Source organism: Gobio gobio (genome assembly GCF_949357685.1).
Source record: "Gobio gobio genome assembly, chromosome: 15".
NCBI lineage: Eukaryota > Metazoa > Chordata > Actinopteri > Cypriniformes > Gobionidae > Gobio > Gobio gobio.
In genome coordinates, this window is record NC_137108.1 from 32,825,495 (window position 1) to 32,847,794 (window position 22,300).

Sequence of the window (22,300 nt, forward strand, 5' to 3'; positions counted from 1 at the left end):
CCAAGATCTTGTCCTAAGCTCTCTCTCTCTCTCTCTCTCTCTCTCTCTCTCTCTCTCTCTCTCTCTCTCTCTCTCTCTCTCTCTCTCTCTCTCTCTCTCTCTCTCTCTCTCTCTCTCTCTCTCTCTCTGGTGATTTATTTGCCTCAGTTCTAATATTTGTCAGCACTGTGTTTTCTTCTCCTTGTCTAAATGTCATCCCTTCTTCGAAGACAATATGGAGAGAGAGAAAAAGAGAGAGCAGGGCAGAGGGAGGAAAGAAAGGGGGAGGGGGGACACTCGTAAAAAGAGCAACAAAAGTTTGGGAAAATTAAACATTAGGTAAGACACGTTCACACAGGCCCGTTTCGGGACAGGTCTAAGTACTTATCCTGCTGTTCTATCTATCAGGTTATTTATTGTTACGGCACGTCAATTTCCGCTGGCTTTCACGCACAACTCTTTTGTGAGAGTCTCAGGATTTAAGGGCAACATTTTCTGATGCACCCTTCACTGATACTAGGTAACAGATGCTCAAGTCACATGCATTGACAAAAGGAATTCCCTCTCTCTCTCTCTCTCTCTCTCTCTCTCTCTCTCTCTCTGACTTACACACACATACCTGCAGATGTATGCGTTTAGACAGTGATTTGGCACTAGACATTTGGTCAGTTGCCCTCTTTTTGACGCACAACACAAATACAAACACGCAGTTGAGTGTGTTAGCATTTGTATAATCCCACGAGTTGAAGGCACCGTCCTGCGGGACTCATTAAGCAGAGGTCACATATTACGTCCTGAGTAAATTGGACAATGAGTGCAAGCTCATCCCTCAATGTTAATGTACTATGGCCGAAACCTTCACCCCTCCCTTCTCTGAGGTCTCCAACCCTCCCACCCTTTATTCATCCTTCCTTTATAACCCCACAACCATCACTTCATCCACACTTATCTGTTTTTTTTACCTTTGGAATTGCTCACTTTGGTGGACAAATTGGATTACTGAAATGGAAACTTTTTCTCCCACATATTCTGATACAGATCTGAAGGGAATGGAAGTGCTTTCTTAGAATAAAAATAGAATTGTTTTTTGGTTTGTTTTTGTTTTTTTAGCTTTATTAATTTATTAAAGAATCAAAGAAAATGGGATATCATAGAATTATTCTAATAATCTATCTATATAATTAATACATTTATTTTTCCTGTCCTGATAATTTTACTCAACCGAAGAGATATTGAGCTATAGATTTTTTGTTATGGATGAAAATGCCATATGATGAGAGATGAATATCTCTCTTTGTGTGACAATAAGATTACAACTTAGAAGCATTTTATCTTCAAAACATAAGTGGAACTAATTACAGTCATCAAGCTGATGATACATTTGGATAATTGACAGATTTGAAACTCGATTTGTGCGGTTCGTCGACAGGAATATTTTGGATTCTTTTGGACCTCAAAGTGGTAAACATTTTAGATTTATTTCATTTTTATTATATAAGAAATGTCACATTTGAAACCTCTCTTTAATACATTACAAATGCTAATTTTTTTGTTAGAAGTATTTGAATTGCCTACTATAGATTGTATTATTCTGATTAAGCAACAAAAATATCTAAATATATTCTGAGGCCAGTCATAATCTGTAAATGTAATTATACCAGTCATGCTTATGCATAAAAGCAGTGATTAAGTATGAGCAGTTCATGTTCAAGTAATTGCTAATTATATCATGTAATAATGTAAAAATTGAGTAATGCAATTTCCTATCTATTGATTTTGACAGATATGAGGGGAACAACCCCAACGTAACAGGCACAACTGTAAGACTGAAAGAAACACAGTTGAACACCAACTCAGAGACAGACAGGTAGACAGACAGACAGGCAATCTGATGCCAACGGTCTCCTCCGTGACTCTCACGGGACGACTCCTCCTGCTGTTGCTATGGGCACCCCACCTCACCATGGCAACCAACTGGCTGTAAGTTGGATTGTGTGAAAGCGTTTGTTTGTTATGCCATAACTTATAAAAGATGGTGGCATATTTCTTTCTCACGCACTTTCTTTGTTTCTTTTCCGTTTGTTTCCTCTCCCTGCTGTTTTTTATTTACCTGTCCCAACATTCATTAACAAAATGCCATCCTTTTATTCATAAGCCAACCTCTTCTCAGACACTATTTTTCTGTTTTGTATTTGATTTATCCTCCATGTTCTTCTACTATTTTGTACCTCTCTCTGTAGTTCTCTGGCACGTCTGCCACGCTCGCGTCCTGTGTCTGGTGCCGAACCATGTGGCCGTCTGAGGGGATTGTCACCAGGCCAAGTTGGGGTGTGCCGGGCACGGGGGGAGGTCATGGAGTCCGTGCGAAAGGCTGCAGAGATGGTCATTGAAGAGGTGAGAGAGCCTGAAACACAATGAATCACAATGACCATTTTGTTTATTTATTAATTTATTCAAGGACATGGCAACAAAAAAGAAAGAAGGGAAAAAATGCATTCAGAAGGTCCTTTATCACACTTTTTACTGTTTAGAGAATATTTCTAATTTTGGAATGTCAGTTTTGGATTAGACATACTGCAAAGTCATGGCTACCAAAAAGTATTGTACATTTCTACTGTCATTGTGCCAGAAAAAAAAATACAGTTCATTAAATACACGTAGACCATTTTGTTCTGTATATTCCTTGTAACCAGAGATGTAAAGACTAAGTTACCTGAAAACCATACTTATGTAAAAATACAGATACCTTACAGCGAAAATGACTATTACGAGTTGCAAGTCACCAATTGCAATAGAACTTCAGTCCTAGACTATGTGATTTTACCTATACTAAGGCCTACTTAATATAGGCTAAAAGATGCACTAGTCCTCAACACCTAAGAGACATGCAGGTGGAAAAACAAGAAACGGTTTATTAAAAAGGAGAGCAATCACATTTATTTTCTAAAATCGAAATAAAACTGAACACCTCAATATTGCAATAAATCAAGGTCGACACAACAGCCTCTTAAACGTCTATAAAAACACTCAAGTCTCAGTTAAGTTTAAGTGCTCAAATAGGGCATAAATAAACTAATATCTTTCAAAAATGTCTCTTCAATATAATGAATTATTAAAATAATGTTAAGTCAAATTAAATAGTCAAAACCTACTTGCACTGGACGTACTGGCTGCAGCCACTCATGCAAAACGCACAAGTTATGGTACCTTCAATGCCCTGTAGATGGTGATATCGCTTCTTTTGTCGCAGATATAAACTGTTGCAGAAAAAGTTAAGGTGCCATACAAAATCTAACGAGTAATTGCATTACCCATCACAAATGTATTGGAATCTGGTTCGAATAAAGAGTAAATATATCATACTTATTCAAAAATGTAGTCAAGTAGAGAGTAAACGTTGCTTTAATACTCAAACTCCAATGTAGCCAAAAAGATAGGCTACTTAAGTTAACCCTGTAGGGGACTACTTATGAGACCACAGCTAGAAAAAAATGTATTAGTTTATATTTTAAAATGACACTGTCTGGCCAAAACAAAAGTTGCTGTTTGGATTTAAATTGGCAAATGCTTAAGAGTTAATGATTGGATCATTATTGCGGTGATTTGTATGTTTTGCATGTTATATGTTGTGCAACAGTTCTTCCAACCCTAATAGATGGATTGTGTAGCTTTTCATTTCTTAAACAACCATGTAGGAAGACGCATTATGGCCATATTCCAGGATGACAATGTCCAGATTCATCAGGCTCAAATTGTGAAAGAATGGTTGGGAGGGAGCATGAAGAATAATTTTCACACATGAATTGGCACCTCTGAGTCCAGACCTTAAATTCGTTGAAAGTCTTTGGGATGTGCTGGAGGAGACGTGACAGAGTGCTGGACTCTTGCATTGTCAATACATGATCTGGACCAAAAATGGATACACCTCTTGAAAGAAATAACATCACAACATTTATTTTCATCAAAAGTGAAAATAAATCAAGTAATCAAGATCAAGAAAATAAATCAAGATCAAAAAATTCATTTTTGGTCAAGATCATGTATTGATAATACAAGAGTCAAGTACTCTGTCAAGTCTCCTCCAGCACATCCCAAAGACTTTCAATGATTTTAGGTCTGGACTTAGAGGTGCCAATTCACATGTGAAAATGACTCTTCGTGCTCCCTTGTAGATTTCATCTTGTGCTACTATAATTAATTTGGAACTCACATGTGAAAATGTCAAAAACTCACAAATTCAAACGCATCTTCACGGTCTGGAAAATGTTGTTTCAAAAACCATAATGAACTTTCTTTCTTGGAGTTTCAAATCAATTATTGTAGCACAAGTGAGAATCTTCTTTTTCGGTGTACCCCACACTTTAACACACGGAACTCAATTTTGACATGTTTAGTCATTTTTGGAGCATCCATGCTTGTCAGAGTAGTGAGGCCAATATGCAGTGGCATCTGACCTTTGGTTGTAGTATGGATCACATCTTACAAACTAGAAAATATATCTAAATGCCTGACTTCCACAACAATCTATAACTTATATATTATATCTATAAATTATATCAACCTTAATGCTTCTATCCTCCTTGATCTTCAACTTCTTTCTTTCTTTCTGACCTTATTTTCTGATGCAGAAATGTTCCTGAATGAGCCTTAATCTTTAAACTTTATGTAACTTAACAGTTTCTCATCTGCATATACTCTGACTTATAGCTATTTGTTCTGTTTTAACCACTGCAGTGCCAACATCAGTTCCGAAACCGGCGTTGGAACTGTTCCACCACTCCTCGTGGGATCAATGTGTTTGGACGAGTCATGAACCAAGGTTACAGCAATGATGTCACAACATATCAGAACAGAATATATTATGGCATTATTTTATGCTACAACTTTCAAATATCTTGCTGTCATTGCTCAAGCCTTTTTAATTGAATTTAATTTAACAATTGTTTTATTGGTAAAATGATAGATTTTTCTTTAAATAATTTTTATTTTATAAATACCATATATATATAGGCTATATATGTATAGTGTTGGACAGTGGGTGTCCTTTGAGTCAAAAAAGTTGAGAACCACTGTTATAGAATTTTCTATTAAATTACTCATTATTTACCTACATTCTTATTATATCAAATTACAAAAGATGCAATCAATACTCTCAGCTTTAAAAGACAACAATGTTTAGTCCTGCTCAGTTTATGTGCTGTCTTCAGGCACCCGTGAGGCGGCTTTTGTCCACGCTCTTTCATCAGCAGCAGTTGCCGTGGCTGTGACTCGGGGCTGTAGCAGGGGAGAACTGGAGAGGTGCGGCTGTGACCGAAAGGTCAGAGGGGTCAGTCCTGAAGGTGTGTGGTAAAACACATCAATAACAAATTCACATTGACAAAAAACAAATGCCAAATAATGTGCCTCCTGCTCACCCTTAGGTTTCCAGTGGTCAGGTTGCTCTGATAATCTGTCCTATGGCGTTGCATTCTCTCAGACCTTTGTGGACGAGCCAGAGAGAGCTAAAGGCATGTCGTCGGGCCGACCTCTAATGAACATTCACAATAATGAAGCAGGACGGAAGGCAAGCAAGATGTTTCACTTACTGATTGATATCACAACTTATCACCTCTGCATATTGGTATTTATGGTTTTCTCTGTCCTTGTTCAGGCAATCCTCCACAACATGCAGGTGGAGTGTAAGTGTCATGGTGTTTCGGGGTCCTGTGAGCTCAGAACATGCTGGAAGGTCATGCCTCCATTCCGCCGGGTTGGTGCTGTGCTGAAAGAACGTTTTGATGGGGCCACAGAGGTATGTTAGAACAGCTCTGTTCTAAAAAACTACTGAGTTGTCTTCTAAGGCAGAATACTAAATGAGACAGAGCCTCCTAAGTGACTGTATTTGGTTATGCTTCATGAAGGTAGAAACTGCACTCGACACTGAAGATTTACAGTTTTAATAGAGTGCAATAATGACCACTCACTTTTTTAGTGGCCTTGGTTTCAGGCTCTAATCAACCAGGTGAATCACAACATAATTATTTGAAAATCAGACTATATGGCAACGGTCAAACTGTGTATGGCTTTAATGAGGGAAAGAACTACAATTCCATGAAGCATTGCAAATTAAAAATTTTTTAATCTAATAAAATGAGGAAATATAAAACTATTGATTTAAAGCTGTTGATTAGATAAAGAAAGACACAATATATTTTGTTATTTTGCTAAACGCAAATATATGTGCAAAAATTTAAGTATAAGGAATATAATCATTTGCAGTGCTTAATTGGTGTGGGTTGCACTGAAGAATTATTTTGGCATGATTTACTTGTAATTTTATGATTGGTGGAGATTTCTCTGCTGAATCATGGCTAATATAGTCTTTCACTATTAATTTTAGCCGAACATGATTATTTAAAAAATAAGTTGAAATAATGTGGGCTGATGACTTCATCATAACCATATACCATCGATTAACAACCTTGTAGCTCACAGCATGTCTGTCTTTAAAAGTTTATAAGTTATTGTTAAAAATTCATGAGATTTTAACTTCCAGAATCCAGATGTTGCGTGCTAGGACGTTGCTAAGCTAACACAAAACTCAAAAAACAATATGTTATGCTTTCTCATCAGTATTTCTAAGTATTGAATGATATCCACCATCTTGGATGATTTTTGCAGTTTGTCGAAATGCATTCTGGGATTACATTCTCCGTGAAGGATACATGCAATGCTGCATTAGAATTTTGCTATTGCAGTATTGCATAATTAAGAATGTGATAATTTGACACGTTCAAGGGCCACGGCCACACTTTCTGCTTAGGTACGGCTGACACGCGTGGGCTCTCGCACAGCTCTCCTTCCACGGGACCCCCAAGTGAAGCCACCAGCCACACGGGACCTTGTCTACTTGGCTTCTTCACCAGATTTCTGCCGCTTAGACCCAGACAATGGCATTCCTGGCACTGCAGGACGACGTTGTAATGGTAAAAATCCAAATTAAAACAAATTTCTTATTAAATCTTTAATCAATTCCCTGGATTTATATGTCATTTCATCTCTCTTTACTCACCCTTTCCTATTGTCCCACGTCCCAGGAACCTCACGGTTGGCACCAGATGGATGTGAACTGTTATGTTGTGGCCCAGGTTTCCGAGCAGGCCGGGCTGAGGTGGTGCAGCGCTGCTCCTGTAAGTTCTCCTGGTGCTGCTCAGTTCGCTGCCAGCAGTGTAAGAACACAGTGCTCATACACACCTGCCGAGAATGAGACATAGCGCACAACCACACCAGAAGCACTTCATCTCATGCCAACCTGCATTAATGCCCACATGATAAAGAACAAACCAGATCTATCCAAAACATCCTGCATTATGTCCTGAATTTGGTGACTTCAAATGTAACTATACATTACAATTGTTTTAATCTTGAACTTTTGTTGAAGGGAACACACAGACACCATTACATTTCTTAAATGCTCAAAAACCATTAACTAACTTGCTCAGACAACGCTCTTAAAGCCGAGATTAACCCCTGAATAACGGCAGGAGAATAATGTTAGTTTAGTCGGAGGCCGTAGCATTAAATTCTAGTCTAGAGTTGCTCTCTCCCGGTTTACTGTATTTATAATTTCATTTCAGTTTTGCTGTGTTTATTTATTTGAGTTCATCATGCCTGTGCGGCATTATCTCTGGATGGAAAGTTCCACCTGCAAACTCTTCTGCTTCAGCTGTTTTGTTTCAGCGTGTCCTTTTGCATAGAGGCTTGTTTATTACCATGGTCTCATTTTTATAATCTATATGTCATAAAATAAAGTTGTTTGAAAACTTAAATGTGGAAAGTGGTTGTGTTTGTTAATCATGGATTGATACATTTTAAACAAATAATATTTACACTAAAGTTTGGGGTCAGTGAGATTTTTTGAAAGTCGTCTCATGCTCACAGAGGCTGCATTTATTGGACCAAAAATTCAGTAAAAACATAACTTTTCCATTAGATTTTTATTTTGAAAATGTATTTTATTCCTGTGATGGCAGAGCTGAATGTTCAGCATCATTTCTCCAGTCCTCAGTGTCAAATAATCCTTCATACAATTCTAATATGCAGAATTAGTTCATAAGAAACATTTCTTAACGTTTTTCTGGTCATATTTTTGTGGAAACACATTTTTTTTCCAGGATACTTTGATGAATAGAAAGTTCAAAAGAACAGCATTTATTTGAAATGGAAATCTTTTGTAACATTCTAAAAGTCTTTACGGTCACTTGATCAATCTATGCATCCTAGATGAATAAAAGTATAAATTCGGTTTTAAAAAAACAACTTGCTAACCTCAAACTTTTGAACGACAGTGTACTTTTTTTACGTTTGTCTGCTGACACACACCACACAATCCCATAATCATCTAATAAGCAGGATACAAAAACAGCTGTGTCAGTCGCACCATTTTTATTACAAATATAGTGAGATTCCAAACACCGCAGAACTTGACTAAGAAAAGGCCACATTTTAAACCGTCATCATCAGTTATCCTCCTCCTTTTTACTCACACGACTGTTAAGATCAGTTATTCAAAATATTACATTTCAAATTGTTATTTTATTAATAAATCACAATCAAATGGTACTCTAGCAAAAAAAAAAACTAAAATAAAATAAAAAAAGTCATAAAAAAAACTCAAGTTTCAAAATGTGTCACCACTAAATTCATTCACCCAAGAGAAAAACAGTAATACATTTAATACATCGTCATAAAAAAAGAAAAGAAAAGCAAGAAAAAGAAAAAGAAAAAAAAAAGGAATTCAGTTTTCTAAACGGCCAGCAGAAGGCACTGCGTGGCTCTAGAGTAAATGCACTTAAGAGAGATTCTAGGAGCATGAACCACAGAAGAAGAGAACAGTCTGGCTCATACAGGAAGAAACAAAAGCTTGTGAACTCAGAATCCATTGGCTCCCACATAAAGTCCCAAACTCTCTTATAAACCATATAACACATCATTTCGGAGGGGATGTGGCCATAGTGTGAGATTTCTATGGCCATAACACTCTGATCCAACATTAAAACTGTTTTTAATAATTAAAATATCTAAAATTGTTACTGTTTATTTTTGTATATGTTCTATCTCAACGCCATCGTCAGTGATTAGAGCTAATTATACGCCCAAACCAATAACGTTAGCTTGCTTTGTGCCAGATCCAGTCCAGTACGCATTAACAACAGTAAGTGACCACATATAGGACAGAACCTGCCTAGAGGTGTCGTGTGAGTCCAGCGTCTAGAACTGGCAAAAACGCAACATTAAAAACTGAAAGCAGACCCTATAACAACACTAAAATGCAAATTTGTCAAGAATTGCTTTTGTGTCCATGGCAATTTTGCAATGTAGCGAAAATGCTCAACTGAAGAGATTCAAGAAAGCTGAAATCAGCTTACTGCACACACACTATCCACAGGTTACAGAGCAAATAGCCGAGTCCTGAAGAAGCGCCCATCAGAGCAGTCGGCATGTTCGGCTTTACACTTTATGAAATGTGCTGTTTCTAGACATTGTGCAGCTTAGAGCAAAGCATGTGTCAGGGACAAAAGCGGCGTTTGTCCAGCGAAAGCATTTCAAATAATTCATTTTTGATGGCGATCAGAAACCTGAAGCATTTAATCTCATGTATTTGTGCCACTGTCACACTTTTTTGGGGGGGATCGATAAACTGACACTTTAAAGCATTAAATTGAATCTATATGATGTTCTCTAGGCATCACATGCATAAAGTGCGCCCGTATTTTTTTTTCATAGTTATATTTGTAGGGGTGTTATTGGTTCCAGGGTTCTCTAATTTCTTCAGTTCTTCTAGAAACATTCAGAAAGGCACAGTGTGCATTTATTTGTTTGCAATACCATTTTTGTTGCCAAATTTCTCCAGTATTACGTTTTCTTTTCTTTTTTTTTGCTGTTTTGCTCCCATGATTTTTCCCAATAATAACTCAACTCCAAATCCAAGCCCTAACAAACTTAAAAACCCCACAAGAACTTTTCCTTTTCTCTGCCTAGTTGGAGTGAGCGCATCACCCACTGCTTGTGTTCCTACAAAAGGACGCAGCGCTTCTTGGGTTTGGTCTCCGGAGGTTCAAGGGCAGCGAGTATCGCCTCGTCGAATACATTTTTCAGGCCTCTCTGTAAGAAAGAGATCGTAAAATGAAAAATAATTTGCAGTAGGTCACATGGGTGATGATAAGCGAGGAAGGCTGTTATGTCATCATAGGTGTGTGCGGTTGCTCTTTTACCTGTGTGAGGGCGGAGCACTCCACGTATTTGACAGCTCTGAGGTCTCTGGCCAGCTTCTCCCCGCTCTCAGGCGATATGGGGCGCTGCTTGTTTTTGGCAAGTTTTTCCACAGTGTTACTATCATCCCTCAGGTCAACCTGAGTGCCCACCAGAAGGAATGGAGTGCGTGGACAGTGGTGAGAGATCTCCGGTACCCACTTAGAGAAAAGAGAAGATAAAAAAGGAAAGGTGAGACGGAGTATAGAAAGCCATTTATCATAGCACAATCAGAAACAAACATCCCAACAAATTTAGCAGGACTCGCAAAATTTCAAAAATCGCTGGTAGCCCTTTGGGCAGGCACTCTTCAGGTTTTTCCCCGCACTTTTCTTCACTGTAGGCTTTATTCATTTTTTTGTCATATACATAGAGCGCTTCACATAGGCTACCCAACACTTGATTCGTCCTGTTAAACTACTTCACTAAAACACTCCCACACGTTACTTAACTTTCCTTCCTTTTGTTTTTAATTGGTTAAAGTAGTACCTGACGAAAAAAACTATTTTCATTATGTTGGAAAATTTAGTTAGTGTATATTTTTAGGTAAAACTGTTAAGTTATTAAGCAATATCTCATGTAGGGTTTTTCCTTTTGTGTTTTATATACTGTCCATTAGGAGGTGATCTAGGCATATGTCATCTTTGATTTGTTTTCCCTGAAGAGGCGCTGGTTTTGGAACCGATACTGAAAGAGTGACACGTTCGTTGCGTTTTACAGTGAAATGAGAGTTCCATGTCTTTAATAAAATCAACACATTAATCATTTCTCTCTCATCCACCTGTAACTTATTACAATGTTATGTTTTATTATTTGGTCCGCCTGACCCACAGATATAACCGTGATCCGCTCATCACAAACGCACTCAAACACATCCATCGGCTAAACTTCACTGTGGACAAATCAGCATGATCAAAAACATTCAAAATCTTATTTTTCCTTCAGATAACAAGTCAAGAGTCAAAAACGCAAAGGAAGTAATTTTATTCGCAATTTTAAATAGTGAAATATGATCAAAATATGAATCAAATATGAAATCATAGTGCTGACAATTTTTTTTTCTGATAACCAAATTTAGACCAAATTTTCTAAAGAGACTTGATCACTTTAGATGATGAACAGATGGAATTTAGGCTCTTATTCACACATAAACATTGATCAGCGTACTTGCTTTATGCATGACCACAAACCTCATTGGTTTTTGCAGAAGCTCAAATGTGCTGCATAACACTAGAATGAACCTCATTGGTTCTCGCACATCAAGCGAACATGCTTGAGCGTCCGTTTACCACAACTGACGTTGATCGAGTTTTATGTGAATAAAAGCCTAAAATCAGTCTGTTCATCAAATAAAAAGATCGATGATCGAAATGTTCGATTAAATGTTCAGGGTCAGTACTCTTTTTTTTTTTTTTTTTAAAAGAAACAAATGCTTTCATTCAGCAAGTACGCACTGAATGGAGATGCACCGGCCGCCGATATTTATCGGACAATTTTTGATCAATTTACATCATGTCCAGTGACGTCATGAGCAATTTACTGTTTAATTCGACAAAATTACCATATCATAAACACACACACACACACACACACACACACACAGAAACTCGAAGGTCTTCACGACAACCCATCAAAATAAAAGTTCAGTTTAGTTGTGACAGAAATATATTAATGTTGTCCAGTAGAATTTAGCTACGTCTCAAAGTAATAATAATATATACACATTTAGTTTATACAGTGCAGAATATGCAGTGCTATTTAACATTTGTTTACTTTATTTCTGTACCTGAAAACTGTTAAACCTAAATAAAAAGTAGGGCTGAACGATATATCGTTATCGTATCTATATCTAGATATGAACTTTCAAGATATTACTATCGAAAAAAGCAACGATATAGCGATATTTCCCCTCTCCGCGCTCGCCCTGCATACAACTCTGGCAGTCACAACAAACATCATTTTTACGAGTGCCCTTGAATGCACCGCTAAAGCCAGCGCGCACACACTACAGGGACTTGAGAGGGGGGCGGCGTTTCCATGGTGACACGCCATTGCTTGTCACGTGACAACGCAGCAGCAACAGCGCTGAATGAATGATGATCTGCTTTTGTCATTTTTTCCTTTTTTATTGAGAATATTCACAAATGTGTTAGCTATGGCATGAAATATCTGATATTCCGATTGTCAAATACATGCAAGTGGAAGTATATTGTTGTTTAAACACCTTTATAACGATCGCGTTAGTTGAGCTGTATGCGCGATGGGCGCCGCCGTGTAATGCTGCCTTCACGTGCTCTCGGAATTATCGTAAATACGAGTTTCCTAGGTAAACATTGCACATGAACGCCCTCACATTTTGAAACTTGAATGCAATGCGCTCGTAATCACGATTTCAGAAGTCGGAATCATCAAATTTCTGATAGCACGTGAAGGCAGCATTAGTTTGTGCCGCAGACGCAGTTCAGAGAATCGGATCTGTTGGATTTACAACCTCTATGTTTTCAACATGTGAATTCATCCACTTCTCCCGAAATACTTAAAAGTAAGTGGCTGGTGAACTGGGAATAGAATAGAGCAAACATTGAAGTTACTTACAATGTTTATCTGATATGAATAAAACGTGTCTAATTATAATGGAAAGGATTATTATTACCTCTTCCATAGACATCAGTGTGTATTTTACAAACTCTAAATGTGTTGTTTTTTTTGTACTTATGTGAATTTATATGTTTGAAACCTAAAATAAACAGTATGTGGTTGAAAACACTGAAAAGTTGTGATACATGACAGCTCTGAGCGCGCCTGTCTCTGTTGATCAGGTGATGCACTTGATCATGCGCTCCAGGACCAGCCTAGACTGATTACACCCGTGTGATCGTACGTGCCAAAGGCTTAAAAACAATACATTTTCTGACACAAATTTTTAAAATGTAGGCTTAAATCAAACACATTTTAATTCAGATTCTGGTTTTCACCGAACACGTAGTCATATCGTATTGTATCGATATCGAGATATCTGGCATGAAAATCGAGATATGAAATTTTGTCCATATCGTTCAGCCCTAATAAAAAGCACTGTTTATTTCATATACATCTTTGTTCTGTTGTATTTATGCATTTATGTTGACCTGCTGAATGTTAAATGGATCCAGTCTGTTCATTGGAGATTATTTGATAATGCAGCAATACACTAGCTAGTAGGCTACAAGTTAACACATGTTGTTTTTTACTTTGCCGATCTAAAACATGATCAAAACGCTATCCATTTTATTGACAAAATTTTAAATAAGAGGGCATGTGACAAATATCGGCCAATAATTGTTTGATAAAATTGGTATCGGCCCCAAAAAAATCATATCGGTGCATCCCTAGAATTGATCAAAAGTGACAGTAAAGACATTTATAATGTTACAAAATATTTCAATTTCAATTAAATGCTGTTCTTCTGAACTTTCTATTCATCAAAAATAAACATGAGTTCTTTCAAAAACATAAAAAGTCCTTACCAACCCCAAACTTTTGAATGGTAGTGTGTGTGTGTGTGTGTGTGTGTGTGTGTGTGTGTGTGTGTGTGTGTGTGTGTGTGTGTGTGTGTGTGTGTGTGTGTGTGTGTGTGTGTGTGTGTGTGTGTGTGTGTAAAAAACGATACATATATTACTTTTTTTTGTAAAATTTTATCTAAAAGAAAAATCACAAAAATGAAAATTCTGTCATTAATTACACTCATGTCGTGCCCGCAAGACCTTTGTTCATCTTCGGAGCACAAAATAAGTTATTTTTGAGGAAATCCAAGAGCTCCATAGACAGCAATGTAATTAACACTTTCAAGGCCCAGAAAGGTGGGAAAGACATCGTTAAAATAGTCCATGTGACTCCAGTTGGTCGATGCTGTTCATGTGAGCACCACAACGCATGCGTGTCATGCTGACACAGGAGCTAGCCAATGGTGAGCTGCCATTCTGCCGTAGCACTTTGAAAGCACTGCACTGTATTTACAACGTAAACTGTGTAGGAGACCGGCACAGACGAGAATACATTTTTGAATAAAGTCATTATTTTGTTTGTTTTTTGCGCACACAAATTATTCTTGTTGTTTCATAACATTGAGGTTGAACCACTGGAGTCACATGGACTATTTTAATGATGTCTTTCCCACCTTTCTGGGCCTTGAAAGTGTGAGGGGCCAAAGAGCTCTCGGATTTCATCAAAAATATCTTAATTTGTGTTCGGAATATCAACAAAGGTCTTAGGGGTTTGGAATGGCAAGAGGGTGAGAATTAATGACAGAATTTATATTTTTGGGTGAACTAACCCTTCAATCTGTGATGCCCATTTCCACACAAATTTTCCACTTCAGTTCTGCAATGTTTAAAGTGAATTTCATGTGACTATGGGAAAAAGGGGGAGTGTCATTAATTAAGTGGGGTTAAAACACCTGTTGTGGGAGCACATATATTTTGTTGACCACACAATACATCGTCAGATGTATCAAGAAATGTTTGACATTTTCAGTGGATTACAAATAAAATTCAGTAAGTTTCAAGGATGATTGACACCAGAAGTTATTTTCACAGAAGTTATTTTTTTCTTCCTCAACACCTTAGTGGTTTTGGTTCGTTTTTGCTGCCACATAAATAGATGTGAAATATTGATTTGAGTTTTATGCAAGACTGAAGTGAAATGGCAAATATGAAACTACCACTGCATAGTGGGTAGAAAATCAGTTCCTCAAATAGGGTGTTAAACAGTCATTCTATAAAACTATATTTGATCACAGAATGCTGCAACTGATCAATCACTTATTCAAGATTATATGTACATAATATCATACTGTAATATAATCGTATTGTTCAGACTATAAGATGACAATTTTTGTATTTTTAAGATTTTTATAAGAATCTTTGTATTGAAAGTATGGTAAATACTGGTAAATTGTACCAACGATCACATTTAAAAACAAACATACCATAAAAATTATTATATAACAATTAGGCTATACGTCTCATCAGTATTAATCAATGTGTATCCATCAGTGAAAACCATGTAGCCTAGCAAAATGTCCTTAACAGTAGAAGTGAAATCTTACGGTAGATTGAATTCTGGTTACCTTCTAACATTTTAAAATCAAGTATGAGGGAAGTTTGGTCCCAGCAGCGAGGCACGGTAAGCTTTTCTTTGACTGTTTGGTTTTTTTTGCACTCGCAATCTTCTAACATTACACTCTGACGCACCGTATTTCTTGGCAAACTCGTTTTACGTGTATTTGACGCCACCTATTGTTGCAGGTGTATTATTGACATGTAAAAGTCTAGACCCTGAATATAAGACAAACCGGTTTTTTTGTTGTTGTTTTTTTTGTTGTCTTTTGTTGTTGTTGTCTTATAATCGAAACAATATGGTAATAGCAACATATCTTAAAGAAGAAAGCAGAAAAATGAAAATTATGCCATAATTTACTCGCCCTCTAGCCATATCCTAGGTGTATATGACTTTCTTCTTTCAGCCGAGCACAAATCAAAGTTACATCAAATAATATCCCAACTTTGTAATGACATTGAATAGCATCAGAGTTTTTGAAGCTCCAAAAAGCACATCCATCCATCATAATCCATAAGTCTTAAAAAACCCTCTACGAACGCCTTGGCAATAAAATCGCCATTGGCTAGTACATTTTTTAAATGACACAGCTTTTTACATAAAGATACATTCATATGTGATATGATCTATAAGTGTTTCAGTAATTCATATGTGATATGATCTATAAGTAACATCAGTCAATCAAGCATTTATTTTATGATAGAACTTACATAATTAGAACTAAAATGAGGTAACCATGTATGAATGCATATTTGTCATTTTAACAGAACTTGCGACTGGTGTTAACGCTTGAGACATTGTTGGTCTTTCAGTGTTTCTGTAAAAAAACAATAATACTAATACTGATACAGTAGCCAATGAGATTGCCTTTTACACATACAACAGAGAGCATTATTTACATGTAGTGCATCATTTCTATGTGGTATGTTAGGATGTTATCACTCTCTCTCTTTGCGTGCAAGAGAGAAACACTGAGTGCTCTCAGCTAAGCGACAGCGAGTTGGGCGCATTCACACTTCAAAACTCAAGCACTCGGTCAGAGTGTAAATATATCGGTGTTAAACTTACACTTAGCCTCTACCTCAAACACTGGCCATTGAAATCTAAGAATTTATTAGCCAGTGGCTAATGATAGACATTATTTTAGTCACCTAGCATGAACATTTAGTCATATATGCAAGAGATTTACTCACATTGTGGAGGGCTGCTCAGTGGTTTAATAAACGCCTTCTGAAGCGAAGCGATGGGTTCTTGTAAGAAAAATATCTATACTATAATTCACTGGCTTTCGGCAATGTGTTCACGAAAGAGTCTAGTTCCGGCAGAAGGGTGACCCCTGACCCGACATATGACGTAGCTCCTCTACTCTTACATAGACATCTTACTTTAAAACTTCTCATTTCAGACTTCTAATTTGTGACCAGCCTTTTGTTTTGCTCTATACTCCGTGCTTCCACGTTTGTCAATTCTCACCTAAGCTTACGCTACTCCTTTATCATACGTCTGGTCAGAGGTCACCCATCCACCAGAACTTGAGTCTCTCATGAATGCAAGTACGGTCGTTGGCGGAATCCAGTGGTTATAGTATAGATATTTTTAGAGATTGACCGATATAGATTTTTTTTTATAACTTTTATTTGCATGTTTATGTGCCCGATAACCGATATATAGAACCAATATTTATTTATTGTGTTATTTCTGTTTTTGTTTTTTTATTATAGCAACAGCACTGAACTGCACTTTTTAAACACTGTTATTTTTACAATTTCACTCCATGGTTACATACAGAACAAAACACACTTCTATATCAATAAATAGTCTGAAAGAGTGCTTTTTTTATTTTATACAGTGCAAAGTCTCTTTAACATTAATGCTGTGGCATATTTTTATTTATAACAACAGCATATTAACAAGAGGCAAAATACATTTACAAAGTCTAATGTTTTCAAATGGAAACCGCGAATACATCATAGCCATTACAGAGTCCATCTCATCTGGCAGACTGGCACATTATCAGAATTATTAATAATATTTTTGTCGGTCTAGATTATGAAATACTAATGATTCGAGTGCTGTTTTCATCTATGCGTTTTCACAGAATGTCTCTCACGGAGATAGGCCTAATAATTCATTTCCACAGAGCTGTAATTATTTTGATGTTTGTTATATAAATGTTATATAGCAGACGTTAATATAATTTAAAGAGTTTTAAACAAGTGGGTCTTGTTAAAAGATGCAATTGAATACGGTGACTATGCTGGAGCATCAACCCGGTGAGTTGAACGGTTGAACGCAACTTCACGAGATGAGCATAAACAGAGAGAGACATGCTCCAACATGCTCTTATTCATGGCTGTTTTATTAATTCATGTAAAGTTACGTCTTCATTGGGACATGATGGATTACAAGTTTGTCTCTATTTTTAGCACCAAGTTTAAACTACATAGCAGCATCTTATAACATCTTATTTGGGCTTCTCATTTGTGCATTACTGGCTGTTATGTTAAATAAAGTTTATTGATTAAGGGATGCAAGTTATTTTACCTTTGAACACCGTTGACTCATCTCTCCTCAGACGCAGTGCTTTAATGGCAGGCTTGTACGCAATACTCAAAATGATCACAAAATTTTCTTGGTGAATCCGATATTACAAAACCGATACCAGATTATGAGAAAATGCTTAAATATCGGGAAAAATATCAGGAAAATGCTTAAATATCGGGAAAAATATCAGGAAATCGATATATCGGTCGATATCTAGATATTTTTCTTACAAAAACCCAATTGCTTCGCTTCAGATGGCATTTACTAAACCACTGGAGGATGGTCATATGGATGGATTTATGATGGATGGATGGGCTTTTTAGAGCTTCAAAAACAGACACTATCCAATGCCATTACAAAAGAGGGAAGAGTCAGGATTTTATTTAATATAACTCTATATTTGGCTAAAAGAAGAAAGTCATATACACCTAGAATGGCTTGGGGATGAGTATTTTTTTGGGGAACTATTCCTTTAAAGGTCCCGTTTTTCCTGTTTTTTTGAAGCTTTGATTGTGTTTACAGTGTGCAATACAACGCGTTTCACGTGTAAAAAAACAGTATTTTTCACACAATTTAATTATCTGTATACCGCTGTTTTCACTGTCCTCAAAACGGCTTGAAAGATTTCCCTGTTCTATGAAGTCCCTCCTTCCGAAACACGTAACGAGTTCTGATTGTGCCAGCGGTTCCCGTGTTGTGATTCGACAGCAGCTTAGCGCACGTTGCCCGGAAAGGTCACGGCTCTTACCATAACGGGGAGATGAACGCGCTCAAACTACAGCCCCTGAAGGCCAAACAAAGGTGATTTGACTCCGGGATGAAAATAACAGTCTGGACGACATGGCGACAAACGCAACCGAACGCAACACTTCCTCTTCTCCACGAGGGAGAGCAACAAGACCATGCACCCTTTTTTGCGTATTATATTAAATAAAATATCTCGCTTGGCATTGAACTTTGAGCTTTATAATTTTACAGGTATTATATATGCTCTAACAGCAACATTACACACTAACTAAAGTTTGAAAAATGGGATCACGAAGAACAGGACCTTTAAGGACTTCACACTATAAATCTGAAGAGAAAACCACATCTGACAAACAAACATCAGAAAAAAAGTTTCTACATAAACCTGATGCGTCTCAGTAATGACTGTGCTTTTCATGTACGCACTGATCAGTTTAAATAGACCAATAGAACTATTCACATGAGTTCCATTCTCCAAGTCCAGCAGGAAAATCAGGTACTGCTAAAGAGTGTTTTAATGACACTAAACAGGTGACGTCATTGTCATCAAAGTTAAACCTGACTGTATGAAACATACCATGCTGTCAAAGCATGCATCAACACTGTAATGCATCCGTCCATGATACCATGCCATAGATATGGGGTAATAGTAAACTGAACATTTAAACACTAAATCATTCCATAGTATTAGTATACCACCAGTAACAACTGTCAATAAGCCTATCAGAGAAAGAAGGGTCTTCCATGTTCTGATGCCCAAACAGTGAGACGAGCAAGAAAACAAAGCATTTAATAAACACCCACCTTCTCTTTCACATTCTCAAAGGAGGAAGGAGAAACAACAGAGAAGCAAACAAGGAAGACGTCTGTCTGCGGATAACTGAGAGGCCGAAGTCTGTCGTAGTCTTCCTGACCTGAGAGAACAGAAATAGATGTAGTTCATTACCACCTCTCCTCTGCAGCTTTTGAACACAACAGCCAAGACTGAAGAGAAATTCAATCCATCTTGAAAAACAGCAAGAGGAAATGATACATTAATGTACACTACCATTCACAAGTTTGGTGTCTGTTAGGTTTTTTTTATGTTTTTGAAACATTTTTTTAATCAAAAATACAGTAAAGACAGTAATAATGTGAAATATTACTACCAATTAAAATAAAGTTTTCAATTTTAATTCTATTTTTGGTAACCAGACAGTTGACGGTAGCCAGTGACTTCCATAGTAGAGTAAGTGATGATATAATTTTCCTTTTTGGGTGAACTATCCCTTTAATAAATCCTATTTCCATCTGAACATCCAGGTCGGACATAAAATAGTTATCTTCTTCAGGCTGTGGCATACATATGTGTATTAATGCCTAAACCCGTATCCGAATACACATTTCCACTCTTCATATTCTGAACTATGTGGCATTCACTAGATAGTGAATAGTGAATAAGCAAATGAGTCAGCGGTTCAAAACACAGTATGAATTGTTACATAAAATGCCTGTCACTTCTCTCATGAGTTCAGCGCCGTGACAAGATAAAAATGAGGCCAAATTTCCAGTTGTCAATCATTTTTCACATCGACAGCTATTCTCTCATGTCTCTTGGCATCATGTTGACACTTAAGTCAATTTTAGTGTAACCGAAGTTGATATACTAGACTAAACTAGATACAGACTATACTGGCTGACCAAATCAGACATCTTTACAAAAAAAAATGACAGTGTAGACAATCAAATCAGATTAATGTCCAGAGTAAACAAAGCCCCAGAACGCATTACCTGCTGTGTCGAAAAGCCCCAGTGTATACGGTTCCCCTCCGATCATCACTGTTACAGCATAGTTATCAAACACCTGCAAACAGAAATATATAATTGCAGATCACAATTTTTTTTAAGACATCACCACAGATCTAATAATAAAAATGTTTCTACAATAATCTAATCAAGTATCCTTTGACATACACATACACATACACAAGGCACACAATAGATAATAGCTGCCATTATTACTCGATCATTCGATCACTGTGCCCCCCTTCCCCAAATCTCTGACCCAGAGCCCACCACCCTTTACTCCGTTACCGTGGGAACATATTCAGAGGGGAATTTGTTGGTTGTGTATGAGATGAGAAGGCAGGTTTTTCCGACAGCTCCATCTCCAACCACCACACACTTTATGGTCTGCATCTATATGGCGAGAGAGAAAGGTTGGAAATCACGTTATCGCTGGTATTGGGCCTCATGGGATTCAGAAATACCTCATTTAGGAATCATTTGTTTCGTTTAGTTCCAGCGTTCACCGTCTCAACTGTTACACAATTAGGCAGGGTGAAGGCATTTACCAGAATTGTCAATAGCACTAAGTGATGTGATTTGATTTCAGAGACAAGGGCAGGCATACAGAAAGACATCTACAAGAATGTGTCTGATTTTATTTGCTTCCGCATATTAACGCTGCTTAGAGGAAGGCTTTGTCACTGTCATACTCGCACTAACAATATCGCCAGCTTATCAGCTTCATTACCGTTTCTGAATTATTTTACTCATTCACATTAGACCTAATTTAAACTGTTCGTATTTATTTATTAATTACTATATTTGAAGACCAATTTGGGTATAAAACAAACGAATACCTTATAGCTTAAAAGTAAATCACTAAAGATCCTGTTTATCGCGAATTCATGCTGATTTTTCTAAACATGACACGCAACGTATTTTATTAATAATAAAAGTCGGATGTTACTCTAGAATAATTGAATTCCACTTTCTTCCCCTACCAATAAAGTTAAACACTTCACCTGATAAATCTACTTAATTGAATACTATAGTGAATGGCGAAGAAATTGGAAGTTTGTGGTGGTTATAAAAAAACGAAAATAATCCTGAAGTGATTTGTCAGCAGTGAAGTAAATCAAAGTTTTGTGTAAAGAAGGCGACAGGATGCTGCGAGGCTAAGCTAACGCGCTAGCACTGCCGAGAGGGCCACAAATCATCCTAAATCAAAATTACACAACGGTAAAGCCTGACCTAGGACGTGTACTGTTTAACTACAAGTTGATCGGTTAAAAACCGTATAAAATAATGCTATAGATTGAGAACTGCTTACCGTTCCTCTCCGGCGACTAGGCGTTGGTTACGTCCGGGTTTGAGAGTATCAATCTGACGCGAATGAAAGCGAAAAACGTCCAGTTGTAGATTCTGCAAAAATCAGCCTGCCCACTCTGCGCTCACGCCCAACACAGCCTGCAGTTCCTCTCAAATGGCCGCTAGGCACATTTTTCCTTTACAGTTAGACTCTAGAGTGCTTTTGGCAGTATCTGTATTGTAAGCATATTTCATTTATAATTTCAAATGGTAAAATAAATAAAAAAATACACCCAAAAAGAAAAACACACATCCTCCAGAATAGTGAAGAATGGAAAACGTGTGGTCCAAAGGTTTGAAAATGCTAGTAAAATGCAATTTTGTCTATTTCTATTTGCCTAAATATTATATCAATAAATAAAATGTTTAATTAAATAATTCTCATCATGAACACACGAGGGGGCTGCTAAAACCATATAGTGAAGACGGGTGCAAGTCATGGAGGACAAGCTGAATTTTGTGCAGTCAAAAAGGTATAGCCAAACCACTATGACTAAACATTTGAAGA

The 22,300-nt window shown here is 37.1% G+C and overlaps 2 protein-coding genes across 2 annotated transcripts; one reads left to right on the forward strand and one right to left on the reverse strand.

Moving 5' to 3' along the window:
• Positions 1 to 1,870: 1,870 nt before the first annotated feature.
• wnt4b (wingless-type MMTV integration site family, member 4b) lies at positions 1,871 to 7,225 on the forward strand (the record flags this gene model as incomplete). The annotated part of the gene is made up of 8 exons (XM_079838114.1): positions 1,871 to 1,959; positions 2,220 to 2,373; positions 4,714 to 4,798; positions 5,187 to 5,318; positions 5,400 to 5,542; positions 5,630 to 5,770; positions 6,782 to 6,944; positions 7,056 to 7,225. 8 exons carry the CDS (start codon positions 1,871 to 1,873, stop codon positions 7,223 to 7,225), a joined length of 1,077 nt encoding a protein of 358 aa, XP_079694240.1.
• A 664-nt stretch (positions 7,226 to 7,889) lies between these two features.
• On the reverse strand, positions 7,890 to 21,835 carry cdc42l (cell division cycle 42, like). The gene is made up of 6 exons (XM_079837837.1): positions 21,755 to 21,835; positions 20,731 to 20,835; positions 20,428 to 20,500; positions 19,462 to 19,571; positions 10,233 to 10,430; positions 7,890 to 10,122 (listed from the first exon to the last, which is right to left on the reverse strand). Exons 2-6 carry the CDS (start codon positions 20,833 to 20,835, stop codon positions 10,033 to 10,035), a joined length of 576 nt encoding a protein of 191 aa, XP_079693963.1. The 5' UTR covers positions 21,755 to 21,835; the 3' UTR covers positions 7,890 to 10,032.
• Positions 21,836 to 22,300: the final 465 nt, after the last annotated feature.

What these genes read in the sequence shown, in the direction of transcription:
- cdc42l (XM_079837837.1), bottom strand. Translation starts at nt 20,835, where the DNA reads ATGCAGACCATAAAGTGTGTGGTGGTTGGAGATGGAGCTGTCGGAAAA. An exon ending in TTGAGAATGTGAAAGAGAAG is followed by an intron (nt 10,431 to 19,461) that starts GTGGGTGTTTAT and finishes CTTTTCTCTAAG; the next exon opens with TGGGTACCGGAGATCTCTCA. An exon ending in AGTGCTCCGCCCTCACACAG is followed by an intron (nt 10,123 to 10,232) that starts GTAAAAGAGCAA and finishes TCTTTCTTACAG; the next exon opens with AGAGGCCTGAAAAATGTATT.